This window comes from Fistularia commersonii, chromosome 27, assembly GCF_037954325.1.
Source record: "Fistularia commersonii isolate RoL2024-O1a breed Wild chromosome 27, RoL_Fcom_v1.0, whole genome shotgun sequence".
NCBI classification, from domain to species: Eukaryota; Metazoa; Chordata; class Actinopteri; order Syngnathiformes; family Fistulariidae; genus Fistularia; species Fistularia commersonii.
The window spans coordinates 804,921-829,908 of NC_141310.1; the positions used below are offsets into that span (position 1 = coordinate 804,921).

The 24,988-nt window shown below is 39.5% G+C and overlaps 1 protein-coding gene across 4 annotated transcripts; it reads right to left on the bottom strand.

Moving 5' to 3' along the window:
* On the bottom strand, positions 1 to 24,519 carry ctdspl2b (CTD (carboxy-terminal domain, RNA polymerase II, polypeptide A) small phosphatase like 2b). Of its 4 annotated transcripts, none has more exons than XM_086174721.1 (13): positions 24,383 to 24,519; positions 21,324 to 21,514; positions 19,791 to 19,923; positions 19,565 to 19,711; positions 11,105 to 11,350; positions 10,932 to 11,028; positions 9,951 to 10,062; positions 9,781 to 9,867; positions 8,381 to 8,443; positions 8,219 to 8,298; positions 7,955 to 8,081; positions 5,107 to 5,202; positions 1 to 1,075 (listed from the first exon to the last, which is right to left on the bottom strand). In XM_086174721.1, the coding sequence occupies exons 2-13, from the start codon at positions 21,489 to 21,491 to the stop codon at positions 1,010 to 1,012; spliced, it is 1,422 nt and encodes a 473-aa protein (XP_086030847.1). In that variant the 5' UTR covers positions 21,492 to 21,514; positions 24,383 to 24,519; the 3' UTR covers positions 1 to 1,009. The 4 variants fall into 4 exon arrangements, 3 of the variants coding, with proteins under 3 accessions (XP_086030847.1, XP_086030848.1, XP_086030849.1); XM_086174722.1 differs by lacking the exon at positions 24,383 to 24,519 and adding an exon at positions 22,645 to 23,104; XM_086174723.1 differs by lacking the exon at positions 5,107 to 5,202 and having other exon boundaries at positions 877 to 1,075.
* Positions 24,520 to 24,988: the final 469 nt, after the last annotated feature.

The following is a 24,988-nucleotide window of genomic DNA, read 5'->3' on the forward strand; positions in this document are numbered from 1 at the left end:
TTTTTTTCTTCTTTTTTTTTACAATGAGAGTGAAAATTGTGCAAAACAACAAGAAAGCTGAAGTAAGAAAAGTAAATATGCAGTTTATACAATGCAGGGGCACAAACTGAATTGGACTACAGAAACCATATGCTGCTGGCGCCAGATATGGCTCATACAAATTTGTACATTAAATGTGTAAATTGTGTGAAAGACATCACACACTGTTACCAGTATGCTATATTTGTGTGACGGCATTAAACACAGACACTGAATTAATCATTCCAACTAAATAAAACAAAGCTCTGTGTGAGTCAGAATAATTAAGAGCAAAAGACAGACAATACTGATTATAGAAAAATCTACAATTATGGTGTCCTATACTGCTTTAAAAATGAATGCCCTAAAAAAATCTGTATTATGTTTGATTTGAATGAAAACTTTTTCCTCTAAGCATTATATTCAGGCCATATTATGTCCACATTAATGCAAATAACAGCTTGGATCCCCCCAAAAATACATTTCAAAAAACAGAATAAATTTGACATGGCTACAGCGGAATGCACATTATTCAAAAGGCTACCAAATCAAGGTTTTCATTTTTTAAAGTAAAATATAGATACACAGATTGTTATTTATGCCTATCACTCCTGCTGAAATTGGTCCGTAGCCAGTATCAGTTAGTCACTGTCAACAGCCTTAGCACCAGGGGTTGGTTTGAGTTCAGGGATTCCACCAGGCTGGAGTTCCTCCTAATGAGTGGCTTATTCATATCCTATAAGCCAGCACCATGGTTTCCAATTAATGTGGAGGAGAAGTCCAGCTCCATCCAAAACTGGAGCCGGGCGTGTTAAGTTCCACTTTCATCTATAAAATCACCCAGATATTTAAAAATGTTCTATTTGAAGAAATGGAGTTGTTGAAAATAAAAAAAGGGTTTAAAAAATAGTTGTAATCCAAGGAACGGCTTTTTACAAACAAGTAGCTTTCAGTTTTTTTCTTGCTTTAACAATCAAAGAGATGAAGTGAGTTAATCCGGAGGCAACAGGTCATGAAGCCGGAATCTCTCCCGAACGTGTGGTCGAACATCCTCATTCTGATGGTTTTAGCAGAGGAGAATCATGAAACAAAAATGACAGAAAAAAGCAAACATTATTTTTGGCTTAAATTATTAAAATGTCCATATCAATAGGATAGGACAGGATAATACTTTATTGATCCCCATTGGGGAAATTCTCTTGTTATAGCAGCGCAACTATGGCAATATCAATCTGTACAAATATAAACAAAAATAATTAACAGAGACAATTAAAAGACGGCAAAAGACATCCAAGGAATAGACAGCAAAATGAATAACAGCGTGGATAAATACGGACAGCAGAATAGAAAGAAGAAAAAAACAGCATGGGTGAGAATAGACAACAAAAATGACTACGAGGATAAGAACAGTATCAGAGTGACAATAGCAAAGAAAAAAAATGAAAAATGCTAAGGATGCAAAGGGAGTGACACCAATAAGGATAAAAATAGGCAAAGGAGTTAGGGCATGACACATGCAATAATTATCAGTTTATTCTTATTATTCTGAGATTCAAAGGCAAATGGCATCCAGATATAACTTGCTCTTTTGAGTTGCATTTTCCCTTCGTGTTGAATACATTTTGTGTAGTTTATAAACAATGATAATCTTCCTCTCTTCTGTGTTTCACCATTCTCTCAGGTATGGTACGTCAGTTTCCTATGAGATGCTACGGTTTTCATTGACGCTGCTGCACTGGCCCCTCCTCAAATTTTTTATTTTTCAAATCTATTACAGATGTCACTTTTGACTCCTGATCACATTCCCTGATATTATTCACAGTGTCGAGCATCTTATTTTGAATAATACTTTGTACTAAAGCCACTGGATTTTGAAGACAGTTTTGAAATGGCTTTATAACCCTTTCTAGACTTGTGAGCAGAGACAATACGCAGCCTCAAGTCTGCAGTGAGTTCCTTTGTCTTATCAACTGTCCATGACTGTCCATGAGCATTTGGCTCTGGACAGTCATGGACAGAGCCAGGGGTCAGCAACCCTTGGCTCTGAAGCCTCATGGGACTCTTTTATCCCTTTGCTAGCAGCTCCCTGTGGCTTTGGAAAATAAATAATGAGAATTTAATTAAAATCAATTTTAGAACGTAAATCTATATTGGATACTTATGGTGGTCCTGCATCATGCAAGTAAAACATGTTTAATTTCTTGTTACTCAAAATACTTGCCACAACCGCTGATGTGTGACTCCCGTTGGCAACATGATTTTTGAGCTTTTACAGCCCAGCCGTGTGCTGTGGTTCAGAAGCATGTCACATTAAGAAGACAAAAAAAAAATTGGCTATTTAAACAGCAAATATATATATTTGCAATGTTCAGTGAAATAGTCCTTTGTAATATTCCAGTTGACAGCTGACTGTATGCCCCAGTATATGCTATAAAATGATGATGACACATGCATACAGATGGCCTTTTTGGTTTGCTCCAGGCCAATGATTAAGTTCTGCCTTTTACTTGGTAAATATGGAGGACTCAAAGAGGGAATAATTATTATATTTGAGAATAGCCTTCAACACTGCATCTTTTTTTGTTAGTTCAAAATGTTTTTGTTACACGCAGAAAAAAATATATTTTTCTCCATCATAGTTCACTGATTTCAAAACTGCCACACATATTTTTTTGTACATGGCATCAAGGAAAATATGCATGCAGTGTTCTTCATTTTTAATGTGAAAACAGTTTTGTAGCTCACAGTGGGGTTTTTTTCGGTGGGAAATGGTTCTTTGAGCGTTGAAGGTTACCGGCTGCTGGTCTGAGCTATCAATGCATTTACTGAACTGGTCATCGGGTATTCAGTTAATATACTGTAGAAATCAGGATGAAGTGGGACAGAGGCCACTGGAGTTATGGCAAAGTAGCTCCAAAAGGTTAATCCAAAGTTTGCCAAGAATTATGCAGACCTAAGGAGAGTCAAGGACTAGGGAACATCAGACCACCATCGACCCCAAAACAACCAAGATCCTTGAATATAACAGAAAGATAGCCCCGGATGATGAGCTGCACAGTGATTATCTCAGACCGTTCTCACCCCATGGTGCAGGCTTAACCATCATGAAGGGAAAAGCCCTTTCAAAGCATGTGCCACTGAGGGAAGTGGCTGATAAAGAAATCCAATCAACCTTTGGATTAAGCTGGATATAAAGACAAAACAGAAGCACTCATTGTGAGATGCCAGAACAAGTAATTTGCACAAAAGCAATAGAGGCTGGGTTCCACCACATCAGACCAGAATTCATGTGCAGGCATTGTAGATATGTGACAGAAATAACAAGCAGAGAGTATGATATGAACAGGACAAGTGTACAAGAAAAGCCATGACCAAGTGGATGGTATAGTATACAAGAACACAACAACCGTAATTTCCGGACTATAAGTTGCGACTTTTGTCACACGCTTTCAACCCTGCGGCTCATGCAATGATGCGGCTAATTTGTGCATTTTTTCAAACGGCCCCCAGGGGCGCTCGAGCAGAAAAGGTAAGAGTGAGACAGGTGGAATATATGTGTCGAGGCAGACGCAAGTTTAATGTAACTTCCTGCTTTTTGCATGAATAAAATTAGCATGAACAGACCCTCATCATGGAAAATGCAAGAAATGCATATGACGCAGCTTTCAAGTTAAAAGCAATTGAGCTAGCCGCTAAAGAAGGAAACAGATCTGCTGCACATAAACTTGGCATAAATGAATCGATGGTGAGATGCTGGAAACGGCAGCGGGAAGAACACAGCAGCAAGATGAAGATGGCTCTCAGTGACTTTTACTGGTATGGTTTTTTTTTTTTTTTATCAGCCCTGCTAGTGCTGTGTTATTGTGTTGCTGCTGTGCTACGGCCGCGTCTCAGTGACTTCTACCGGGATGTTTTTTTAACAAAATGGTTTTTCCTTTTAAAATGTGCTGGGTGAGGCTTATTATAAAGTGCGCTCTATACTACGGAATTACGGTAGTTAGTAATCCAGAAGTCCATTGTCAGAATGGAATGGACTGCATCTCCTAAGGTAGTTGAAAACAACCAAGCTAAAATCAGGATGGAACAGGACTTTAAAATGCAAACTGAAAACAGATGATGGCTTGCCAAACAGCAAACAATAGAGGAAGGAAAAGAAAAAAGAAATCCAGAAACATAGGAACACAGAACTCCCAAACAAAAGCACCATCAGAAAGAAATAACACAAGCAGCTCAAAAATAAATAAAAGGCTTAAAGAGAAGCTGGGAAAGATGTGAGTAATGAACTTAATTTTGGTAAAGAAAGAAAAAAGCCCTTTATTTTGTCAAATTCACTTATGCATACAGCACAACATCAGTAAAATCAACCACTGCATTTAACCTATTATGGATGAACCACAGTGAGATTTTTTTCAGCTTCCCTGGAGCTGGAGCAGTTAGGGATTATGTGTCTTCTCAAGAAAACTTAAGACTAGGAGGAGCATGGGAATTGAACCTGAAATGTTTGATTCCAAGACAACTGCTCTAACCCCCTGAGTCACGCCACCCTTGTACCAGTGGTGACTGGATCACTAGGAGCTATGATCACCAAAGTGGAAGAGTGGCTACAGCAAATTCAAACATGAAATGTTCATCTTGAACAGTATAGCCCAAGGAATACCTGATACTTGGAGAAAAAAAAAACAATGTTTTCTTGGGGTGGCATGGCTCAGGTGGTTAAGAGTGGTTGAGTTGGAACTGAACGTCCTATGTCTGATTCCTGAGCTTCTCCTACCCTGTCAAAGTGTTGTTTAGCAAGACAATGAACCACTCATCGCTCATGGTTCACCCATGATGACTTAAATCCAGCAAGGGATTATTGTGAGTGTTATTTTTAAAATTAACAAAAAACTAAGACAAAACTCAAACTTGCAGACCTCAGGGAGAGAACCCAAGCTTGAGGAAGGCACCCCATGCTCCCTGAGAGGGAATTAAAAAAGAATTTACTCTAACAGTTCACTGTTTTGTATAATCTGACCCTGGATGACATATGCTGCATGGTTGACAGAAAGACAATACAAAGGGCAGTTTATACCAAACAAAACATCTTACCATCTCAACCAGTTTCTCCAAGAAGGGCACCAACTTAAGCAGCTCATTATCATTCTTGTCCATGAACCAGCTCTCTATGGGAATCCCATTGGACAACTGCAGGACCAAAAAAAGATACCACAAAACAATTCATATAGAAGGTAGAATTTCATTTACATGCCAAAAGTAAAAAAAGTGTCTTCAACAATCATAACCATCATTGTCCCACTGCTTATCTGGGGCCAGGACACAGCGGCGGCAGTTAGTCTATTCAATGTATCTGTCTCCAGTAATGTACTTTGAGCCCTCCATAGTTTTCCCCAGGATAACGGGAAAAATTATCCCTTCATTGTGTTCTAGTTTGACAACAGGGCCTCCTTACCAGATTGCCATGCACAGAATAACTCAAACTATATCTGAGACATCTGTGCTTTAACTGATGCCGCGCTTAAACCTTACGATTTTTGCAGTCGCAGATTTAAAACAGGAAGTCAGAAGGAAATCTTAAAAGTCGTAGCAGAGTCTTACTGGGCACACTCAGCACACTCTCATCATCTCGGTCGTCGAGTGTAAGTTTTAGTGCAGTCATAGCTCGGTCTTTAACTACACTTGGGGTTTACAACAATATCAATCGTGTTTGACATCATCGCAAGTCTTTCTGTTATGTCACTGTCAAGACTGAATCCGTAACCAATAGATAGCAACACAGACTTTCAACTCCTTCCAAAGATTTTCTATGGAGTTGAGATCTTGAGACTGGCTAGGTCACTCCAGGACATTAAAATGCTTCTTACCAAGCCGCTCCTTCATTGCCCTGACAGTGTGTTTTAGATCATTGTCCAAAAACCCAGTCACATTTCATCTTCAATGCCCTTGCCGATGGAGGTAGGTTTTTATTCAAAATCTCACGATACATGGCCATTCATTCTTTCCTTTACACGGATCAGTCGTCCTGGTCCCTTTTCAGACAACAGCCCCAAAGCATGATGTTTCCAGCGCCATGCTTCACAGTAGGTATGATGTTATTTGGATGCATAAGTTCTATTTTGGTTTCATCTGACCATAGGAAATTCTCCCAATCCTCTTCTGGATCATCCAAATGCTCCCTAGCAAACTTCACACAGGCCTGGACATGTACTGGCTTAAGCAGGGGAACACATCTGGCACTGCAGGATTGGAGTCCCTGGCAGCGAAGTGTGTTACTAATGGTAGCCTTTATTACTTTGGTTCCGGGTCTCTGCAGGTCATTCACTAGGTTCTGGGATTTTTGCTCACTGTTCTTATGATCATTTTCACCCAACGGGGTGAGATCTTACGTGGAACCCCAGATCGCGGGAGATTATGAGTTGTCTTGTATGTCTTCAATTTTCTAATAATTGCTGCCACAGTTGATTTCTTCTCAACAAGCTGCTTACCTATTGCAGATTCAGTCTTCCCAGCCTGGTACAGGTCTACAATTTTGTTTCTGATGTCTTTTGGCAACTCTTTGGTCTTGGCCATAGTGGAGTTTGGAGTGTGACTGTTTGAGGTTGTGGACAGGTGTCTTTTATACTGACAACAAGTTCAAACATGAGCCATTGATTGTGTGGAGGACAGAGGAGCCTCTTAAAAAAGAAGTTACCGGTCTGTGAGAGCCAGAGATGTTGCTTGTTTGTAGGTGACCAAACACCTATTTTCCACCATAAATTGCAAATAAATTCTTAAAAAAAAAAAAAAACAACAACAATTTGCCACTAAGCGGCTTCTTGACTATTTCAGATATCCATCCCGTATACAAACTAAGGCTGATCAAAGTCTTCCAGTTCTGCCACCTCCATGGTAATCAAGGCATCCATCCATCCATCTTCTGCTGCTGCTGCTTATCCTGCTCTCAGGGTTGCGTGGGATGCCTGGGTCGCCTTTGGGCACACCCTGGACAGGTCACCAGTCAATCGTGAGGCCACAGATATGCAGTCAACCATTCACTCAGCCATTCAAGGCAATTTTTCCCTTTTTTTCCCCAATGTTTTTGGTCTGTGGGACGAAACCGGAACCCGATGGAAACCCACGCAGACATGGGGAAAACATGCAAACTCCACACAGAAAGATCCCCTTTTCGGAATCAAACCAGGCTCCTTCATGCTGGGAGGCAGAAGCGCTAACCACTGTGCACTGGTAATCAAGGCCTTTCCCATGAGCAAGCATTAAGGATGCACTCCCCTCTAGCACTCAGGTTATTTTATTAAAAGTACTTTTACTTTTGCACTTGGAACATAAACACAACTTTCAGAGATCTCTTTCCCTCCCCACCTAGTCGCGATGAAACAACTTACTATTTCAGCAACTATAACCCCAATACACTGCTGCTGGAATAACTAAACTTCCAATTCTGAAAAACAAAGGACCCAACACGTCACAAAAAATGTTGTGACTTGTAAAATACTGCCAGTAAGATCAAGGATTACCATCCCTTGACCCCAGTGGCATGGCAAGATGCTATTTTTTATGAAAAAATACAAGAGGCTTACAAAACATAGTTGATTTGCAATTTTTCTCATTTTGTACCAGAAAAAAACGCTAGTCTTACGTAAATCGGGTGACACAAGTAGGTTATATGCTTGCGTTGTGCACTACATATTGCCGCATAATACCACATGTATGGATGGTGAGACTTTTGTTCTTAAATCATGTTGACAATATAACCTATAATAATGTCTGCCCTTGTGGATGAAAATATGTATGATGTACAAGTCAGAAGATGTTAATGGTGGTGAAATCAATTCCTTAGACTAAAAATGAACTGTTGTAGAAATATGTAGTTGCTTCAACATTTTATGGCTTCAAAGATTTTGAGTAAAACATAAGACCTTATATTGTTTCCTGTATTCACCTGGTATGCAAAGGCTTGCGGTGAATTGTCAATGATGATAGTTTTTGACAGATCTCTGCCTAGAATGTTCAAATCCTTGATGTAGTTTCCCTGGACGCAGACACAATGCTCACGAAATAACCTGTGTCTGTAGTTACAGCAAAGAATAAGGAGAGAGGGGGGGGAAAATTTAAGAGTGAGAAGAAACTACAAAACTGACACCTCAGAAGCAGAATATGCCAACAAAACTGGTGTGTGATGTTGAGTTTGTTTAGAACACCTTACCTCACTAGCTGCTTCTTCGGATCCAAAATGTTGAGAAGTTTGTCTGCATAAACCTTTTTTGAGGCTGTAAAAAGGATGATCTACACCAGGAAGAGAACTATGTCAAAAGCCTTTAAACTCAGTACAGTTATGATTAAATAACATTAACAAGGTCACATTTACCTCATATATTTGAGACATGCGTTCCAGAAACTCTCTAAAGAATGGCCTCAAGCGCACATACACCTATGGATGATAAAAGAATCATTGTAAAGCTACTCTAGCACAGTGATTAAAACTTCCACTTAGCAGGAACAAGGCTTCTGGCTTGATTCCAACATTTGATTCCATGTATGTAGTTGACATGTTATCCCCACAAACTCTGCATGAGTTTCCTCCCACTATCCAAAAGCATGAAGTTTGTTAGTAGATTTTTAATTGACTTTCAATGGGGCTAAGAAGGCACTGACTCTGGATGGGATGTGAACTACTTTGTTCACCTGTGTGAACACATGGAGACACAGGCAATGTCAATAAGAGAAACAAATGTGTATTAGAGAGCCCTTAAAGTTAGATAACAAGTTGCTGAACCCTTACACAACTCTAAAGGGACAAGCAGACATTAAGCCTACCCACCTGAAAAAACACAAAAAGACTTGCTTGGCCCTGATATGGTTTAGACATATCAGTGACATGTCTGCTGATATCAAAGTGTTGTTTTGGAAAAGATATAGATCAGTGGGAAATTTGCGTTGCAACTTGAGGAGTTGACAGATATTCGTGGACAGGCCCAACTCTTAGCCGATGTGCATTTTGTGGATAGAGACACCTTTGGAGAAACTTCCTATTTTGCAAGGCTTTGCCACAAAAACAGGAGGTGCAGAAATTTTACATCTGAGTATCTTGCTCTCATTTTCCACAACATATCTATTTGATGTGAGCTGAGCTTCTCAAGCATGGCTGCTCTGTGTCTATTTAATTCCTGCAAGGAAGGATGTCTTTTGCTGTCTTCTAATTGTTGTGAACGTCTTTTGTTATCTTCTAATTGTCTATTTATATTCATATTTATATTATTATATATCATATTTATTATAAGAATTTGCCCTATGGAGATCAATAAAATTTATCTGATCTTATTCACAGTGTGTTAATCCAAAGAAGCCCAGGTTTCACATTGTATTTAAATAAACTAAAAGAAATCTGTATTAGGCTACAGTGTCGCATGGTGTGCCATGGGATTTTTTTTAATATGAACCCAAACCCACACGGGAGTTTTGAGGGTAAAAAAGTACTGGACAAACAGCTCACTGTTGCCACACAATTTAGTGTGGTCCAGTTTCAATCTATCTGCCGTCTCCCACCTTTGGTTTTTGCCATTGCTGTTTTGAGTTTCCTGGGAATTCTGGACTTCTGACTATATTTCCTGTGACCCATCTTTCTTTTCACTGCAATCAAGGTCTTTACCCGTCAAACGCTTTAAGATTTCTGTGCCAACTAGTCTTACAGACAGTCCCCAACTAGTGCTGATAGGTGCAGACTTTACCCAACTGTGAGTCATGTCTTCAGCTTAAGATATTACCTACCTGGTAAATCACGTCCTGAAAAAGTACAGGGAAGGTAAGCGCTGCATCCTCAAGCTCATTTAAACTACAATGAACCAGTGTTTCATCCTTAAGAGATGGAAAATAAGACACTATTAATACTTTAGAAAACAGTGAATATAGAAAAAATGTTGTTGAACATTATAACTGACCAGGTCAAGTACAAGAGAGAACTCTGGTGTACTGCGTGTCTTTAATGGTAGGGCTGGTTTACGAGTAAGCTGCTCCTCTGTCAGTGGAGGGACATGCTTGATGAAGAAATACCTGCAAAACAAGACAATGCCAGATTTAATAAAATTCATATGCCAAAGCAAATAGCTTATAGTAGTAATGCTAACTTAAAGTGTAATCCCTCTCAGCACTCTCCAAAGAAATAGAAGTATTAGCTAGCATAAAACATGAAGGACTGCAAAGTCATCAGCAAAGTCATTAAATTAATGTGGAAGTACACTACTACCCTACTGGAGGACACAATATCATGCCCAAATGTGCATGAAGGAAAAAGCTATAAAAATAAAACTGCACCCCACCCATTTATTCATTATTGAAATCCCTGGCGTTTCAATAAAGGATTGCTAGAACTAATACATGGTGTCACTGGGTAAGATGCGAGTGGCAGCGTGGATCAATTGCCAGTCGATCACAGGGTTACGTAAAGAGATAGAAAACCAATCACTAATCGAAACAAAAACAATTTGAGTGACCAATTAATTTATTGCATGTTTTTCAATTTGGCAAGAAATCAAATGAGACACAAGAAGGCACAGGGAAGACATATCTCTGCATAGAAAGGCCCCAGTTGGGCAAAGGAATTGGGTAAGGAATATTCTCGCTGATATCTAAAGCAGCATGCTGCTCCATGGTGTTACTTTTTGTTGTTTTAACCACAAAACACCATGTTTTCAGAGGGGAAATACATCTTTGACAATTTTTTCTTTCCTATATTGCATGATTGTGCCTGGCTTTCAGTTTTTTAATGTATAATTTACCCCAATTATTGACTTGGTCGGGTGTTACAAAATGTTTGCACATGGTACATATCAGTCAATTTGCATACACTTCAAATGTTTTCTGACAATGACCGTTTTGATATTTTTCCATCACGATGTTCTGAGACCTGGCTCTTAACTCACGGGTCAAAGACTTCCCAGTCTTCCTCATACGAGGCTTCTGGTGGTACAGCAGCAGGCGGGGCTTCAACATATGCCAAGTCTGGACTGGAGCCTGGAGCTGAGAATTATAATGGGTCATGTAGCACATAAAAGCAGGGAATGCAGGTAAGTAGTGGTTCCTCGTGTCTATTCACCTGTGAGGGGTGGAAGGTCAGCATCATCAAGCTCTCCTTCCTCTACAGCTGGAGATAACTCAGACAGGTGGTGGGGTCGCAGAGAGGGCAGCTGGGATACACTAGAGTATAAGTTGGTGGTGGTACGCATTTCTTGTCCAGCTGTTGCTGTGCTGGTGGTGGTTTCCACAGTTTGCTCCCTTTCCAGCTGCTTTACAATCTCCTCCGCCTCAAATGCCTGGTCTGAAAAGTCTGAGCCAGAAGAGGCTGTTCCAAAAAAACAACAAACAGCAGAGTTTGGAGGTAAGTGTGGCTCATATACTGCGTGCGAGCTGGAAGAAGCTCTTTTCTAGAATTTTTCCCATTCATGTTCAGAGGTTCATCCCACTTTCAATCATTTAAATTTGAGAAAAAAAAATGTAGATGTATGTGACTTGGCTTTTCTTTATTTCTTTTTGGAACCAATAAATTCTACTTTCTTCTACTGTGCACTGAGATATGTCCAGGCTATACAAGAAGTTATTTAGTGAATATAGATTCACACCAAACAAAACAAACCATGGCTAAGGTGGTACAACAGTAAGTACAGAAATTCTACAATTTGGTGGAGTAGTGTTGGAGTTTTGAAGAGTAGTGTTCTGTATCCCTGTAGGAAATCAGAATAACTCAGCATTCATACCTTACTCGGCACTTAGCTCCGAGGGTTATGGGGAGTCGAGAAGTAGCTACAGGACCAGATATACTTGGTATGCGACTATAGGCAAATACTGGCAGGATTTGGTGGGAGAAACTGGAGGCCAACTATGGTGGTCAACAGGCCTCGCGGCAAAAATTCAAAAAAGCTTTGCTTTGACCCAAACAAAAGGGGGTCTATTGGTATCGTATAAAACAGATCAGGCGGACTGCGCAACATTCTACTTCAGCGTATACACATGGGGAAAGGACCCTAGATGTAAGGTCTTGATCAGTCACAGACCAAATATGACCAGACCGGAAGTACCGGGGAGGATTAGGCAGACAGAAGCTTTTGTAATCACACCACAAGACCAGATGGATCAGTGGTTCAAGGCAGTAACAGGAGTATCCGCTTTTAACAATAATTGGTTACTAATGGCGGAACAAGCCGCAAACGTAACCAAACAAGATTGTGTAGTGTGTATGGGCCCGAGACCCTTGCTTAAAATTGTACCGACCTCTATAACAGCGGACTGTCTTCTGACCATTATGGACGCAACCATAATTACTCGTAAATCATGCCACCGTTATGCTGATCCTCATCCGGTAGTCCCAACCGTTAAAGTAAACCCAATATTTCACAAACATGTAGCTTGGAATAATTTCTCCGTGTTAAGTTTACAGGAACAACGAGAACAATTGGATCAGTAACACTGAATTGGTGCAAGATCATCTCTAACGTTCAATCTCGATTCACTCCCGAAAGTAGAGTGGATGTGTGGTGGTGGTGTGGTGATGATAAAATATACAACAGGATCCTTAGAGATACATCGGGTCTATGAGCTCTCATATCACTTAGTGTACCTGTTTTGGTCCTGCAAATTTCCTCCTCAGAATTGATAGCGGCATATCAAAGCGTGATACCTAAGAACTGGCATCGGGAAAAGATAGATGCCAACCCTGAACCTTGGTTGTCGGCTACAGATCCAACTTACATTGATTCCTGAGTGGGAGTCCCAGACCAATACAAATTAGTCAATCAAGTGGCAGCAGGCTTCGAATCAATATTCCTTTGGATAACCCCGAATAAAAACGTAGATAATATTAATTATATGCATTACAACATCCAGAAGTTGGGCAACTATACTGAGGCTGGATTTGCGGCCATACATGAGCAACTCAAGGCCACATCCCTAATGGCTTTTCTGAATCGTATTGCGTTAGACATGTTATTAGCAGAAAAGTCATGAGTATGCGGTATATTTGGTGACCAATGCTGTATATTCATTCCAAACAAGGCATCAGGTGGGAAACTGTCGGTGGCTTTGGACAGCCTGCGCATGCTCAATAAAAAGATGAAGGACCACTCTGGAGTAAATACCAGTATGTGGGATGCGTGTCTTAACATTTTTGGAAAATACAAGGCTCTAGTGGCCTCTATTCTTATATCTCTGGCTGTGATTACTACATTGCTTATTTGTTGCGGATGCTGCTTTATACCTTGCTCTCGCCAATTAATTGTTCGCTTAATCAACAGCGCTATAGAAAGAGATCCAAAGGGACAATATAGTATGGGTGCGCTCAGACACAAAAAGAATAGCAGTTTTTTTTTTCCCCTAAAGGACCTAGTGCTGAGCCCACAAGCTTGAACTCCTGAAAAATAAGCATCCCTGAGGTCTTTTACAAATTAATTGCGAAATAATTTGGTATACAGGGTTTGAGTTTATTATTTTTTGTGTGAAAAGGGTAAGAGACTGAGCATTACCTACTTTGTTAAAATGGCTGCCAACGGTAAAGTGAAGTCTAAGAGAACACCTACCCCCACCAAGGCAAATTTGCAACAAACACCAGATCATTAAGAGGAAATCAATTGAGAAAAGTGTTTGTTGACTGGCTGAAGATCAAGCATGTTAGGTGTGTAACTGCGCTTCTGTTGTTGAGACAGTTGCGATGAAATACAGAGAAATCTGACCGCAAACACCAGCAGAACACTGAACCCTGAGAGACAATGTCAAAGCGCAGGCTGGTAAATAACTTGACAGCAGAACTGAGGGCAAAGGGTATGTCAAACATAAATTTTGGAGTCAACTAACTGCGGTTTTGTAGAGCTCTCAAGGCAAAAAAGTAAAATCAGATCCTAACAACTTGCCAAACTCAAATAGTTGTTGTCTATACCCCTCCAACGATGCAAGAAGGCAGTGACAGAGGTCACAATGCAACCTCAGTCAGCCTCTTAGTTCCCAATGGCCCCACCTGGTGGACCAGAGGAGGTGAAGTCCACATAGCCATCCCCACTGGGTCCCCCTGGTGTCCAAGACCATGTCAAGCTCTTGCTTATCATGTTTAAACCACAACAACGCCGCCTGTATTATGCCTTGCCTACAGGACTGTCTCAGAAAATAAGAATATTGTGATAAAGTTCTTTATCTTCTGTAATGCAATAAAAAAACAAAAATTACTTTTTCATCATATTCTAATATTTTGAGATAGGATTTTTGAGTTTTCTTAAGATGTAAGCCATAATCAGCAATATTAAAATAATAAAAGGCTTGCAATATTTCAGTTGATTTGTAATGAATTCAGAATGTATGACATTTTTGTTTTTGTAATTGCATTACAGAAGATAAAGAACTTTATCACAATATTCTAATTTTCAGAGACAGTCCTGTATGTATCACGCAGCCACGATGGTTGTGTGCAGTGTGTCATCCTCAGAAAAAGAAGCAATGAATCTGAGGAGTACATCATCCTCCAAAGAAGAAATGTCTGATCGGGTATGCCTCCCAAGGTTGCAAGGAAGGAAGGTGGTATAAAAAGCAGCCAAACCTGCGGAATTAGATGTGTGGTCCAAAGATATGAAACACCAGAATCAGGTTGGAATGGAAACCTGGATGGAGTTGAATCATGTGAAACAACTATATAGCCACCACCCTTTTGATGGCCTGCAAATACTGTTTTACAAAATCATTAAGCGGCCAGACTAAGAGCCACCATGGATACTGCTTTTGATGAATGAAAAGATGCAATTGAATAAGGGTGGAGAGTGATCTGAGCATGGATTCAACAAACATCCCATGCTAAGGTCAATTGGTTCAATAACCTCCACACTTGTTTCTGTAACAACTTTATAGTCTGTTTCAGTACTACCAACCTGGGAATGGACAACATTGGAAAAGGAGAAGGGGCTACCCATCAAGTCCCAAAACCTCACTAGCTTATTGAGGGAAACTTTTAAATGGATGATTGAAACAATGAGATCCAACAATGTGTAGGTCTGTATCATGTGAATCCAGGTGATGCTACTTTATTAAACTGACTGAAGCTGTAGGATCTGCTGCTTAGTTAGTTGAAGAAGAACGGCCAGAAACCCCTGTAGGTGGTCGCTCTTCAGTGCCAGGTCAGTCAGTAATGATTCGCAAGCCACAGAAACTGGCTCTAGAATCTACTGTTAGTTAAAGGATCCCTTTCAAGTGCTTCTGGTGACTGATAGTCCTGTGAAAGCTCAGGGCAAGAGTAAGAGGATCAATGGATCAACACTGCTAGTTTGTCAATGCTCCTGAGTGAGAAAAAAAAAAAAACTTATGCTGGTTTCTGATGTTTGTATGCATAATCCTTAACATAGTTTGGGCATAGTGGATGTGGAATTCCTGAGGGTGATCCTTTGGGCTTGGCTTTCTTGGTAGGACTCGAGGTGTGCCCGTAAAAGAGTTGAGTACAAAAGCAACAGGTGAGCCAGGGGAATCCCTGAGGATGCTGAGATGATCTTTGCTTTTATTGCTCAAGCTCTCATTCAATTATATATTACTGAATTATTACAGCCTAACTTTCACTTGAGTCAGTGATAAAATGATTGATAAGATAAGATTCCACTCTTGCTCACTCCTTCCACATCTACCTCCATAAATTTTCAGAGTACCCAAGGGGAAAGTAGGAAATATTTGCTGTTCCAAGGGATTCCTGAGGACCATGGCACTTAACGTTGTTGCTACACTGCTTCCCTGACGCCCGGTGAGGCCCAAAGACACCTGACTGGCAGCAGCTTTTCATCTGTAGACTGGAAATAATTCCTGATTGACTGTTCCATTTGTTTTTTCCCCATTGATGAAATTTCTTTTGTATTTGTAATCCTTTGTTCAGTATTTCCCTTTTATGCACTCTTATTTCTCTGTTCTTCTGCAGTAGGTCTCTGTTCTTCTGCAGTAGGTTGTTGCAGGGCATGTATGAGAAACTATACTGCAAGTGTAATATAAGTTCAGGTAAAGACAAGGTGCAAAGACAAAGGGTATATGGAAGTGGATGGTGTCCTATGCCAAACCCTGAAGGAAGCAGGGTTTAGTAGCTTGCTTTTCTGTTTTGATTGTTTTCTTTGATTATTTTCCATATTGTTTTTTGATTTGATCATAAAGAATGTGTTCTTTTGTAATGATCAAAAGGAGGGATGTGAATGTGCAATGTAAGCTACTTTAATTCTTTTTCATGCCACTTTAAACAAATGTAATGCCCATGTCCAACTGCAAATATATTTAGTTATAATAATTATTATCATTATTATCAATTATTTACATTTGGAATAAATCTCACACAGAAGCAGATATGCACTTATGACCTTGATTGACAATGGAACTAAAGAACCACATGGATTTAACTTTGTGTATGATAATAAGTTCATATGCCTTAAGTTTTCTTTTTGCTCCAACTCTGTCTGTTTTTCAGTTCAAGGCATTAGTCTTTGTATCTCCTCAGAGTATTTGACTTGATGATCACTGGAGCCATGATTGCACTGACTATGTGGTTTTCAACTTTCTCAGCAAGTTCATCAACATCTTTCTGAAGGCTGACGCACACTTTTTTTTTTTTTAGGGCAACGCATTGTACCCTTTCGCTTCCTCCTCTCTTCATCGAGGTACATCCCGAATTTTGTCTTGGCTCAGGCTACAGAAGTCAGTAGTTCTTTTGTGAGGGCAGTTTAAGAACAACTCCACAAGCTCTGGCCTGTTCACTACTGTAGAAATCAGTTCTTTTCTCATGTGTAAGGCAAGGCCAAAGGTTAAAATATAGCTTGTTTTGTGCTTTCCACATGTAAAGATTTAGCAATATCAGGGTCGGAAAACACTGCCTGAAACAGCTCAGGCACACCATCATTTGACGGATGCGAGTGCTGGATTGCGGTGTTCAGACACCAGAGCACCTCACCGGAGGTCACTGTTCCTCCCACCTGTTGCAGCACTGCTGGAGGCGGTCACTGTAGCAGTGGTGGTCAGAGCAACAGCTGTTGTGTTGGCGATGGGAGCAGTTGCTTTGCTGGTCCAAGCAAATAGATCCACTACAGTCAACTATTGCCTGCCTTTCGCCTACCTATGACCATCTGTTCACATGTGTGATTTAATGCTGTCGATGACCATTGTGGAAAGTTTCAACGTTTTTTGCACAAGTTATGAAAAGCCTCTCTGGATTTTCTGTTGACGGGCTTTAACTAGCCTAGGAACAGTACATCAATACACTTTTGTTGGAAAATTATACTTTGCCGACACAATACTACTCTTCACGCTTTCGCGGCACTCAACGTCGGGTGCGGAACTTTGTGCAGCATCAGAACAGCGCCCGTGAGCAATAGACAATTAAAGGCTTCTGCCTGTCAATCATCACTGATGATCACACAACTTATCACACAATTACGATCAAAATTATTAAAATATTTATGTAGCCTAATCAAAATAAATGACCAGTAATGTATTTGCCATCAACAGCATTCAAATTTTTAATGCCTCTAGACATTGGACAATTGTTTTGAAGGCCATAATTTCCACAAAATCTAATGACTTTTGATGCTTTTTAATGACCCATGGAACCCTGGAATATCAGTCTTAGTTTTTCTTAATTAGGGTTCCCTCATTTTAACGAATACTTTGTGTCAAAAAATGTGTCCCTGTCACTGCTGAGACGTTATGATTGTTTACCAAGCTGTCTGTGAGATTGTCCAACAGGTGCCTAGACCTGTCCCCGAAAGGCATCATGAGGAATAATTGAGACATTACTTAAGAATATGATGCTTTGGTTGATCTCGACAACATCTCATATAGAGTATTGAGAATGTATGCATATCTACAGCAAAAGAGGGAGACAAGAAAAGATAGAGAAGGGAAGAGCGAGTCCCCTCGGCGAGACTTCCATGAATGAGTCAGTTCAACATACGAGCCCAGAGACGTTCAGTTGCAGTCGAGAAACCTGCATATTTAACTTAGCTTATCTTTGTTGATTTCTGTTTCTAAACACAAAATTTTGATGCTTCAAAGTGCTCTGAGAGACACCTTGTCTGTATTTAGTGAGTTGAGATTCATGCCAAATAAACACAACACAAATCTAAGGTGAAACATCAACTTACAAGGACAGAAATTCTACAAATGATTCTGTGACCCACATCCTAAGGGGAAAAATTCGATAGTTCCATCCCAGTATTGACACTGAGTTTCTAAGTCAGCCATCTTTGCAGGCAAAAGGTGAACATGTAGAAAAGTAATTCGGACAAACAGAATTGCCTGTTTTTTTAATTTTACAAAGGAAAGAGATTGTCAAAGTGGATTCTGCTTTTTTTTTCTTTCCATATGACAAGTGAAATCAAAACAATGCTCTCTACTCACGGAACACATAGCACATAGGGAGTTACTTTGAGTAGCTGCAACTTAATTCTATGGAGGCCAATTATTGATCTGTCACTGACAAAGTTCTTTTCCACCAAGGTAAGAAAATACCAATTAACATTGTTCAACTAAAGATGGTTCAACTAAGTTCATGGCTCACGGTTCACCCATGATGGGTTAATTTAGAGAACGAATTTCCCCACGGGGATTAATAAAGGATAAATTATAATTATCATAAGCATGTAAGTTACACTGTGGAGTTTTAAGTGTCATTTGGAAACGGTTGGTTTAAGATCCCAATGAGAAGTAGAGTCAAAAAGATATGAATGTATGTGTGTTCCAAATATTCAAATGAAGCTAAATTCTGCAAAAGGTCTTGGGAAGTGCCTAAACACATTTCTACAAACAAAACAAATTTCTTGTTCAGCATTGCTTGTACATTTAAAAACACCAGTGTCATCAAAATGTCTGCAAATTGGAAACATGTAACCTTTTGAAATTAATCGGACCATGGATTGAAGTTGACCTGCTGCTTTAAGACGTCAACTTTTTTGGTGTAGCTGTTCTTTACTGACTTGATTTCCCTGTACAGTTTTATTCTGTTTGAATTCAACATTTTAGTACACCATTTTGTTCATCTGTATCTGTTGGAATCTCTTGCTTATTTTTCTATTTTCCACAATTAAGGTGACCTAATTGTAAAAATATCACATCAATGTAAAGATCAAAAAAGTGTGTTACATAAAATCCTTGTGTATTTTTATATACATACACACATACATATATACACACACACACACACCCACAACAGAATACTGCACAAATTTGGAATTAATAGGAGGTTCATTCTTGAACAACATTGTATTATTTCTATACTCTAATACTGTGTATGATAAATATATAGGCTGCCACAGGCACATAAATAATAATAAATTCATTTGAGAAGCATTTCTTATCACATGTTATACAAACAAATAGTAACAGACAATTAAAAAAATAATTAATTCTTTCATTTATTGCCCATTTTGCCTACCATATAGTCATGGATACAGTGAGGTAATTGGTTTAAGACAATGTCTTCTCTACTTAAATGAGGATTAGTAAAAGCAGATTCTCTGTTGAAAACACAAAGAAGGATTCCATACAACCTACCCCTTGTTATGCTTACCATTTTTGGTGGGTGAGAAGAAATTGAAAACTGGAGAGAAGATGGTCCCAAGAAGGGTGGTCCTGGGGGGGCTTGCAGGCACCTCAACAGCTGTGGTCTCTTCCACATTGCCATTGGGCTCCTTACTCCTATCATGATTGGTTGTTTCTGGAGAGAATAACAGAAATGTTTCAGTGACTCACAGACGATGATAATTTCAAGCATACAGTTTCAATGTGCTACTCACGTCCATATACGGATCCCCTTCTGCCAACCCTGCTAAAAGTCCTGCAAGGAGTTGTGTTGGTGTTTGTAGGCGTGGAAGTGATAAGATTATTGTCCACATCACAATGGATTTGTGCCTTCTTTGCTGGGCTCTCCTAACGCAACATAAGGTGACAAAAATCATATTCTATATATTATATGTACAAAGAGAAAACGATATCTATCTAAAGACATTTTCTCAGACAATTACTTCAATCAAAACAGAATCTGTAAAAGAACATGAATCTATGATTGCATTTTTAACATTACAAATAAATCAAGAGTAATCTACATTCAGGCCAACTGATTTACCCGCTGACACCAATGTATGAATAAAAATTGGCCTATTGACTCAGGGTGCCTCAATTTCATATACTAAAGTACTCAAATTAAGATTTCATAACTTTGTGGTAGGTTTAGTTAGATTTGTCTAACATTTCAATGCAAAATTTACATTTTCAGATATTGCACAATTTTTTTTAAATACCTTTTCTGACCCGATATCTTTCATGTCTTGGGACCAGATGTTTACATGTTATGTCTAAACATGAACTACTATATAATAATTCATACATAATTCATGTAAATTATGACTTTGTTACATGACCATGAGAAGATTTCAGTTCTGCTCATACAGTTATGTCAATTATCAAGATCCTGATTGGGACATCCCTTAAAATTTCTCCATCTATATTAGCCAACACGGTGACACTAAAATCACACCATTCACATTTGTCTGGGATCAGGTGGAGTCAAGCCTTCATAAATACTCAGGCTGAAAACGATGCCTGCAAGCAAATTGTTGAAATTCTGACAAGATAAAAAAGAAGAACCTGATAAAAACAGAAATCACCTAGCATCTTTAATTAGTAAAAGCTTGTTAGAGAACTGACTTTTAAACCTGTTATGAACTCATGACCCTCTCTGCCAACTCTGTGAGCCAGCAACTAAAATTAGTGTGCAGTTCAAGTTCTCAGACAAGCAAATACATTCCACAAGGGAAATTTGACACTCTACACTAAAAATTTGTATGTAACTCAGAGATCTGAAAAATATATGCTTACATAGCTTTACAGATAGTGACAAAGACTGGTATAACATCGTTCAAAAAACATAATTTATCCTTTAGTAATCCCTAAAAGGGAATTTTTTTCTCTGCAATTAACCCATCATGGATAAACCATGAGCAGTAGGCTTCTGTCCACCAGCGCTAGGGGAGCAGTTAGGGATTCAGTGTCTTGCTCAACAACACTTCGTCACGCTTGGAAGAGCCAGTAATTGAACCAGGAATGTTCGGTTCCAAAGAAGATTGCTTGACATCATGCGTCACACCACCCCAATGTTTAACAACCCCCAGACTTTTGCGCGACAGGTGGAAATACTGTCCACGAAACTGATGAGGAGATATGCATTTTAGGGAGTAAAGTGAAAATTTTAAAATAATTTCATGCTTCACGAACCATTTTGTATTTAAATAGCCTAAGAAGGCCAACACACTAAAAGAAGGTGTGGTCACCTTAACAGCATTTCCTCTGATGAACCTTTTAATAGTTGAGATCAGGCCCCTTTCATCACTGGCAGGAGTGTCCTCTTCTACCTCTGAATGTTTACGCTTGGTACGGGATGGGCGAGGTGCCAGAGTGGGATTCGGCTGCTGAGACGCCTTTCGCATTCTCAGCCTCATTGTTTTAGCAGTCACATGAAAAACTGTATCACAAAAAAAAAAAAGAAAGGGGGAAAAAAAGGAAGAAAAAAAAAAGAGAAAAAAATCTCAAAGCGCTGAATGAAAACAAATAAACAACAAATGCATCCACTAAAAACAGCATACGGAATTTAGCTGAATACAATGATTATCAAGAAAGAAAAAAAAAAGGTCTTAAGACAATCACAGACTAGCTATTAAACAGGTATGGAAGTGTATTTTTGAGTAGTGGGGTGGTGCTGGTGGAAATTTCTGCCAGCATCTGGATGTATTCAAGACCCCATTACACTTACATCACAGCCGCCACAGATGGCTATACTTTCATCACTACGGTAAACATAAAAATACACTTGAGCTATTGCACTAAACAAATACATAAAATATTTAGAAGAGACTATGAAATGAAGCCAATGAAACAGTGCACTGCAATTCAAAAGTTACCTAAGAGAAACTATCCTTATCATTAGAATTGAGCAATTCAGTTGGACAGTGCAAGTATTTACAAAGAATACGAGAAGCTATTTACAAAAGATAAACTGTTAGAGCAATTGAGCATTTTGTGCTATGAAAAAACAGCAAGCTAAAAATGTCTAAAAGATTTGTAGCACTCTTAATACATACCTTATGATAGCCTAAACAAACAAAAAAAAAATCAAGCTTACATTTACATATGGGGGACTGCTCTGAAGTATATGCCCAGGGCACATAGACACAAATTTAGCTACTTTAGTTATCAAAGTACTTCATCAATTAATTACTATAAACAGACTTGAATAGGGTGTCAAATGGCAGAGCGCAAATGAATTGAGCAGCTTTGAAGATTATTTTATAACTACAGATTCAAGGCAGCGCTACTGTCTTGCTATCCATTTTTGATTAAATAGTTGTCTTAAAGTGTTCTATTATGAGGTAAGAGAACATTCCCAGAATGACCATGTTTCTGCAATATGATTCCGATAATGGACAGCAAGTGAAACATTTCCGTAGCCTCACTAAAGATACAAACAACAACATAAAACCCAACATTAAACACTCATTGACAGTGCCCATTAGTATTTTGATTAAATTGTCAGTTCTTAGCTCAATCTGTAGTTAATGCAGGATAGCTGTTGAGCGTCCAAATACTACTACTTACCTAAACATGACGTCTATGAAAACAAGATTGCTGGTGGTCGACTGGCCTAAGCTGAAAAATGTTACGCTGAGTTTTCTTCGCATGGTATTGATATATCCGCGTTTTCCTTTGATACATAATATTCGTAGAATAATACGCGCAGTGACTGAAGCTGCTATTTGCTAAGGGCATCTCCATATTGATCTGATCTTCATTCCTCTAGTATGATTCTCAACGACTCCAATCACGTACAAATGGAGACATTATATTGCACGTACTATTTTTGATTACCTTCTAAACGCTCGTCAACGTGTGTTTGTTTATATGAACTGAACAATTTCCCTGATGCTGTGTAAAAATACAAACATTTTCTTCAGTACAATGTTCAAATCCATGGTTGTCAGAGGGGATACATGACAGCAACAACATGAATTGAATTAGCGGCGACTCGTCCACCCTGCGAGGAAGATATCCTTTTTACGAGTAACTGACACAAAACGCTAGCTAGGTACGAGCTAGTGAGCGGGAAATAAGAACTGGACGACTCGGAGGGAATGAGCTAACTCACACTAGCCATGGCAACAAGGGGGCTGATAGTAAGGCCTTACCGAGAGGTCGTATTCACAGCAGAGTACCAAGTAGCAGCTAAGGGTGCTTGGGTGACTTTCGATGAAACACCGCATTCTATCGCAACGTAGCTTATTCAAATAGACGACTTTCCCCTCCGACTGAACAACTTCCCCGCTAACACGCAAACGTAAAATTCACGGCTAACGTTAAACGGCAGCTAGTTGCTGCTGGCTAGTTTGAACAAACACGAGCTAAATTAACTGTCGTAAGAGAATGCGGTGTCAAACCATCGGTAGTACTTTAGGCTATTTGTTTGTTGTTTTTCCTACGCTCCGCCGGCGCGCACAGTACACTGGGTTTACATATTTGAGTTGTTCGAAAAGGCGGTTAGGGACAGGGTAACATTACATTGCCATTAGAGGCAATGGGGCATATGTGGACCTTAAACTTTTTAAAGCACAATGAGTTACTCCATCAAAAAGTACGTCATGATATATTTTTGGGCAACTAACCGGTCGAGCCAGGTGTCACGTTGAACAAAAACAGCAAAGACGATTTTAGTTTGAGGTTGTGTTATTTAACTGATATCTATTTTTTTACAGTGACTATCGAGCCGTTATAGTTCGGGTAGCGTTTTCTTCGTCTAACTCCATGTGCATACTCGTTCATTTCGACACTTGTGCAAACGTCATGACGAGCAACGATATAGAGGTATGGGTTATAAATCAGCTAGCCAATATCCACTGACAAACCGGGAGTTGTGGAATGCCGACTTGAAATACATAAGTCTCACAAGAAGCTGAGAATCGACGTGCTGTAATCAGTTGGTGCAACTACTACGCTTGCAGCAAGACACCAAGTTAACCTGACGGTTGTCTAATTTAGTAAGTACTGACCTCGAACTCAGCAAAAATGTGTCTAAGAGTGCCTATTTTGCTGTGATGGCCATGCTCACCAGGATTTAGCCGTGCCCGTAAAAGGCCATGTTTTAGCTCCCATCAACAATGAATCGTAGCTTAGCATTTACACCATTTAACCCAGCCTAGCTTTCTTGATAACCCGCTGCAGGCTAACATATGTGCACAGGGTGGCAAGGAAAAAAAATATTAATCCTGTCGTTAGCCAGCATTACATAAACCTCAAGCCTAAAATGTATGTGCGAACGAGATTCAGTACGCAATCAACTTACTTTGCGGTGATCAGAAAGTTCCAAGTAATAAACGACTCAAGACCGTAAAGCCATTACAAGTGAAGCAGCTGTTGTCTGTTCTAATGTGAGTTCTTCTATTCAGGGGCCGTCTGCGAAATGATAAACAGTTGTGCTACTAGGCGCCATTTCCCGCCTCTGCTCGGTCTCCGAAGCAGATACCCGTATGGGACACAGACACACCCCCTTACCTTTCAAAATCATCAGTCTAGAGAAATTACCCTTCTCCTTTTTCAATCTTAATCAAGATACTGGACGATTGGCGGTTGTGTCCACGCTTTCAAATTATAATCAATAACAACAAAAAATTGATTTAACAATAAATTAATGGAAGGATTCATTTCAAATTATTTTGGGAGGGAAAAAAATGGAATTCGAAATTCAGACCTCACACTTAAATCTCCCATCACAAGTTTTATGAAAGTAATATCTTGAGCAAATCAAACATTTATACTGTTGTCCTTCCAATCACAGTGTCTTTGCACGTTTAAAAAAAAAGGAGTTCAAACTAATCTTATACCTTGTTAAAAGCTTTTCTTGGCAACTGGACTTGAATGTCTTGCCTTGAAGACGTTTCGAGCCTCTTCA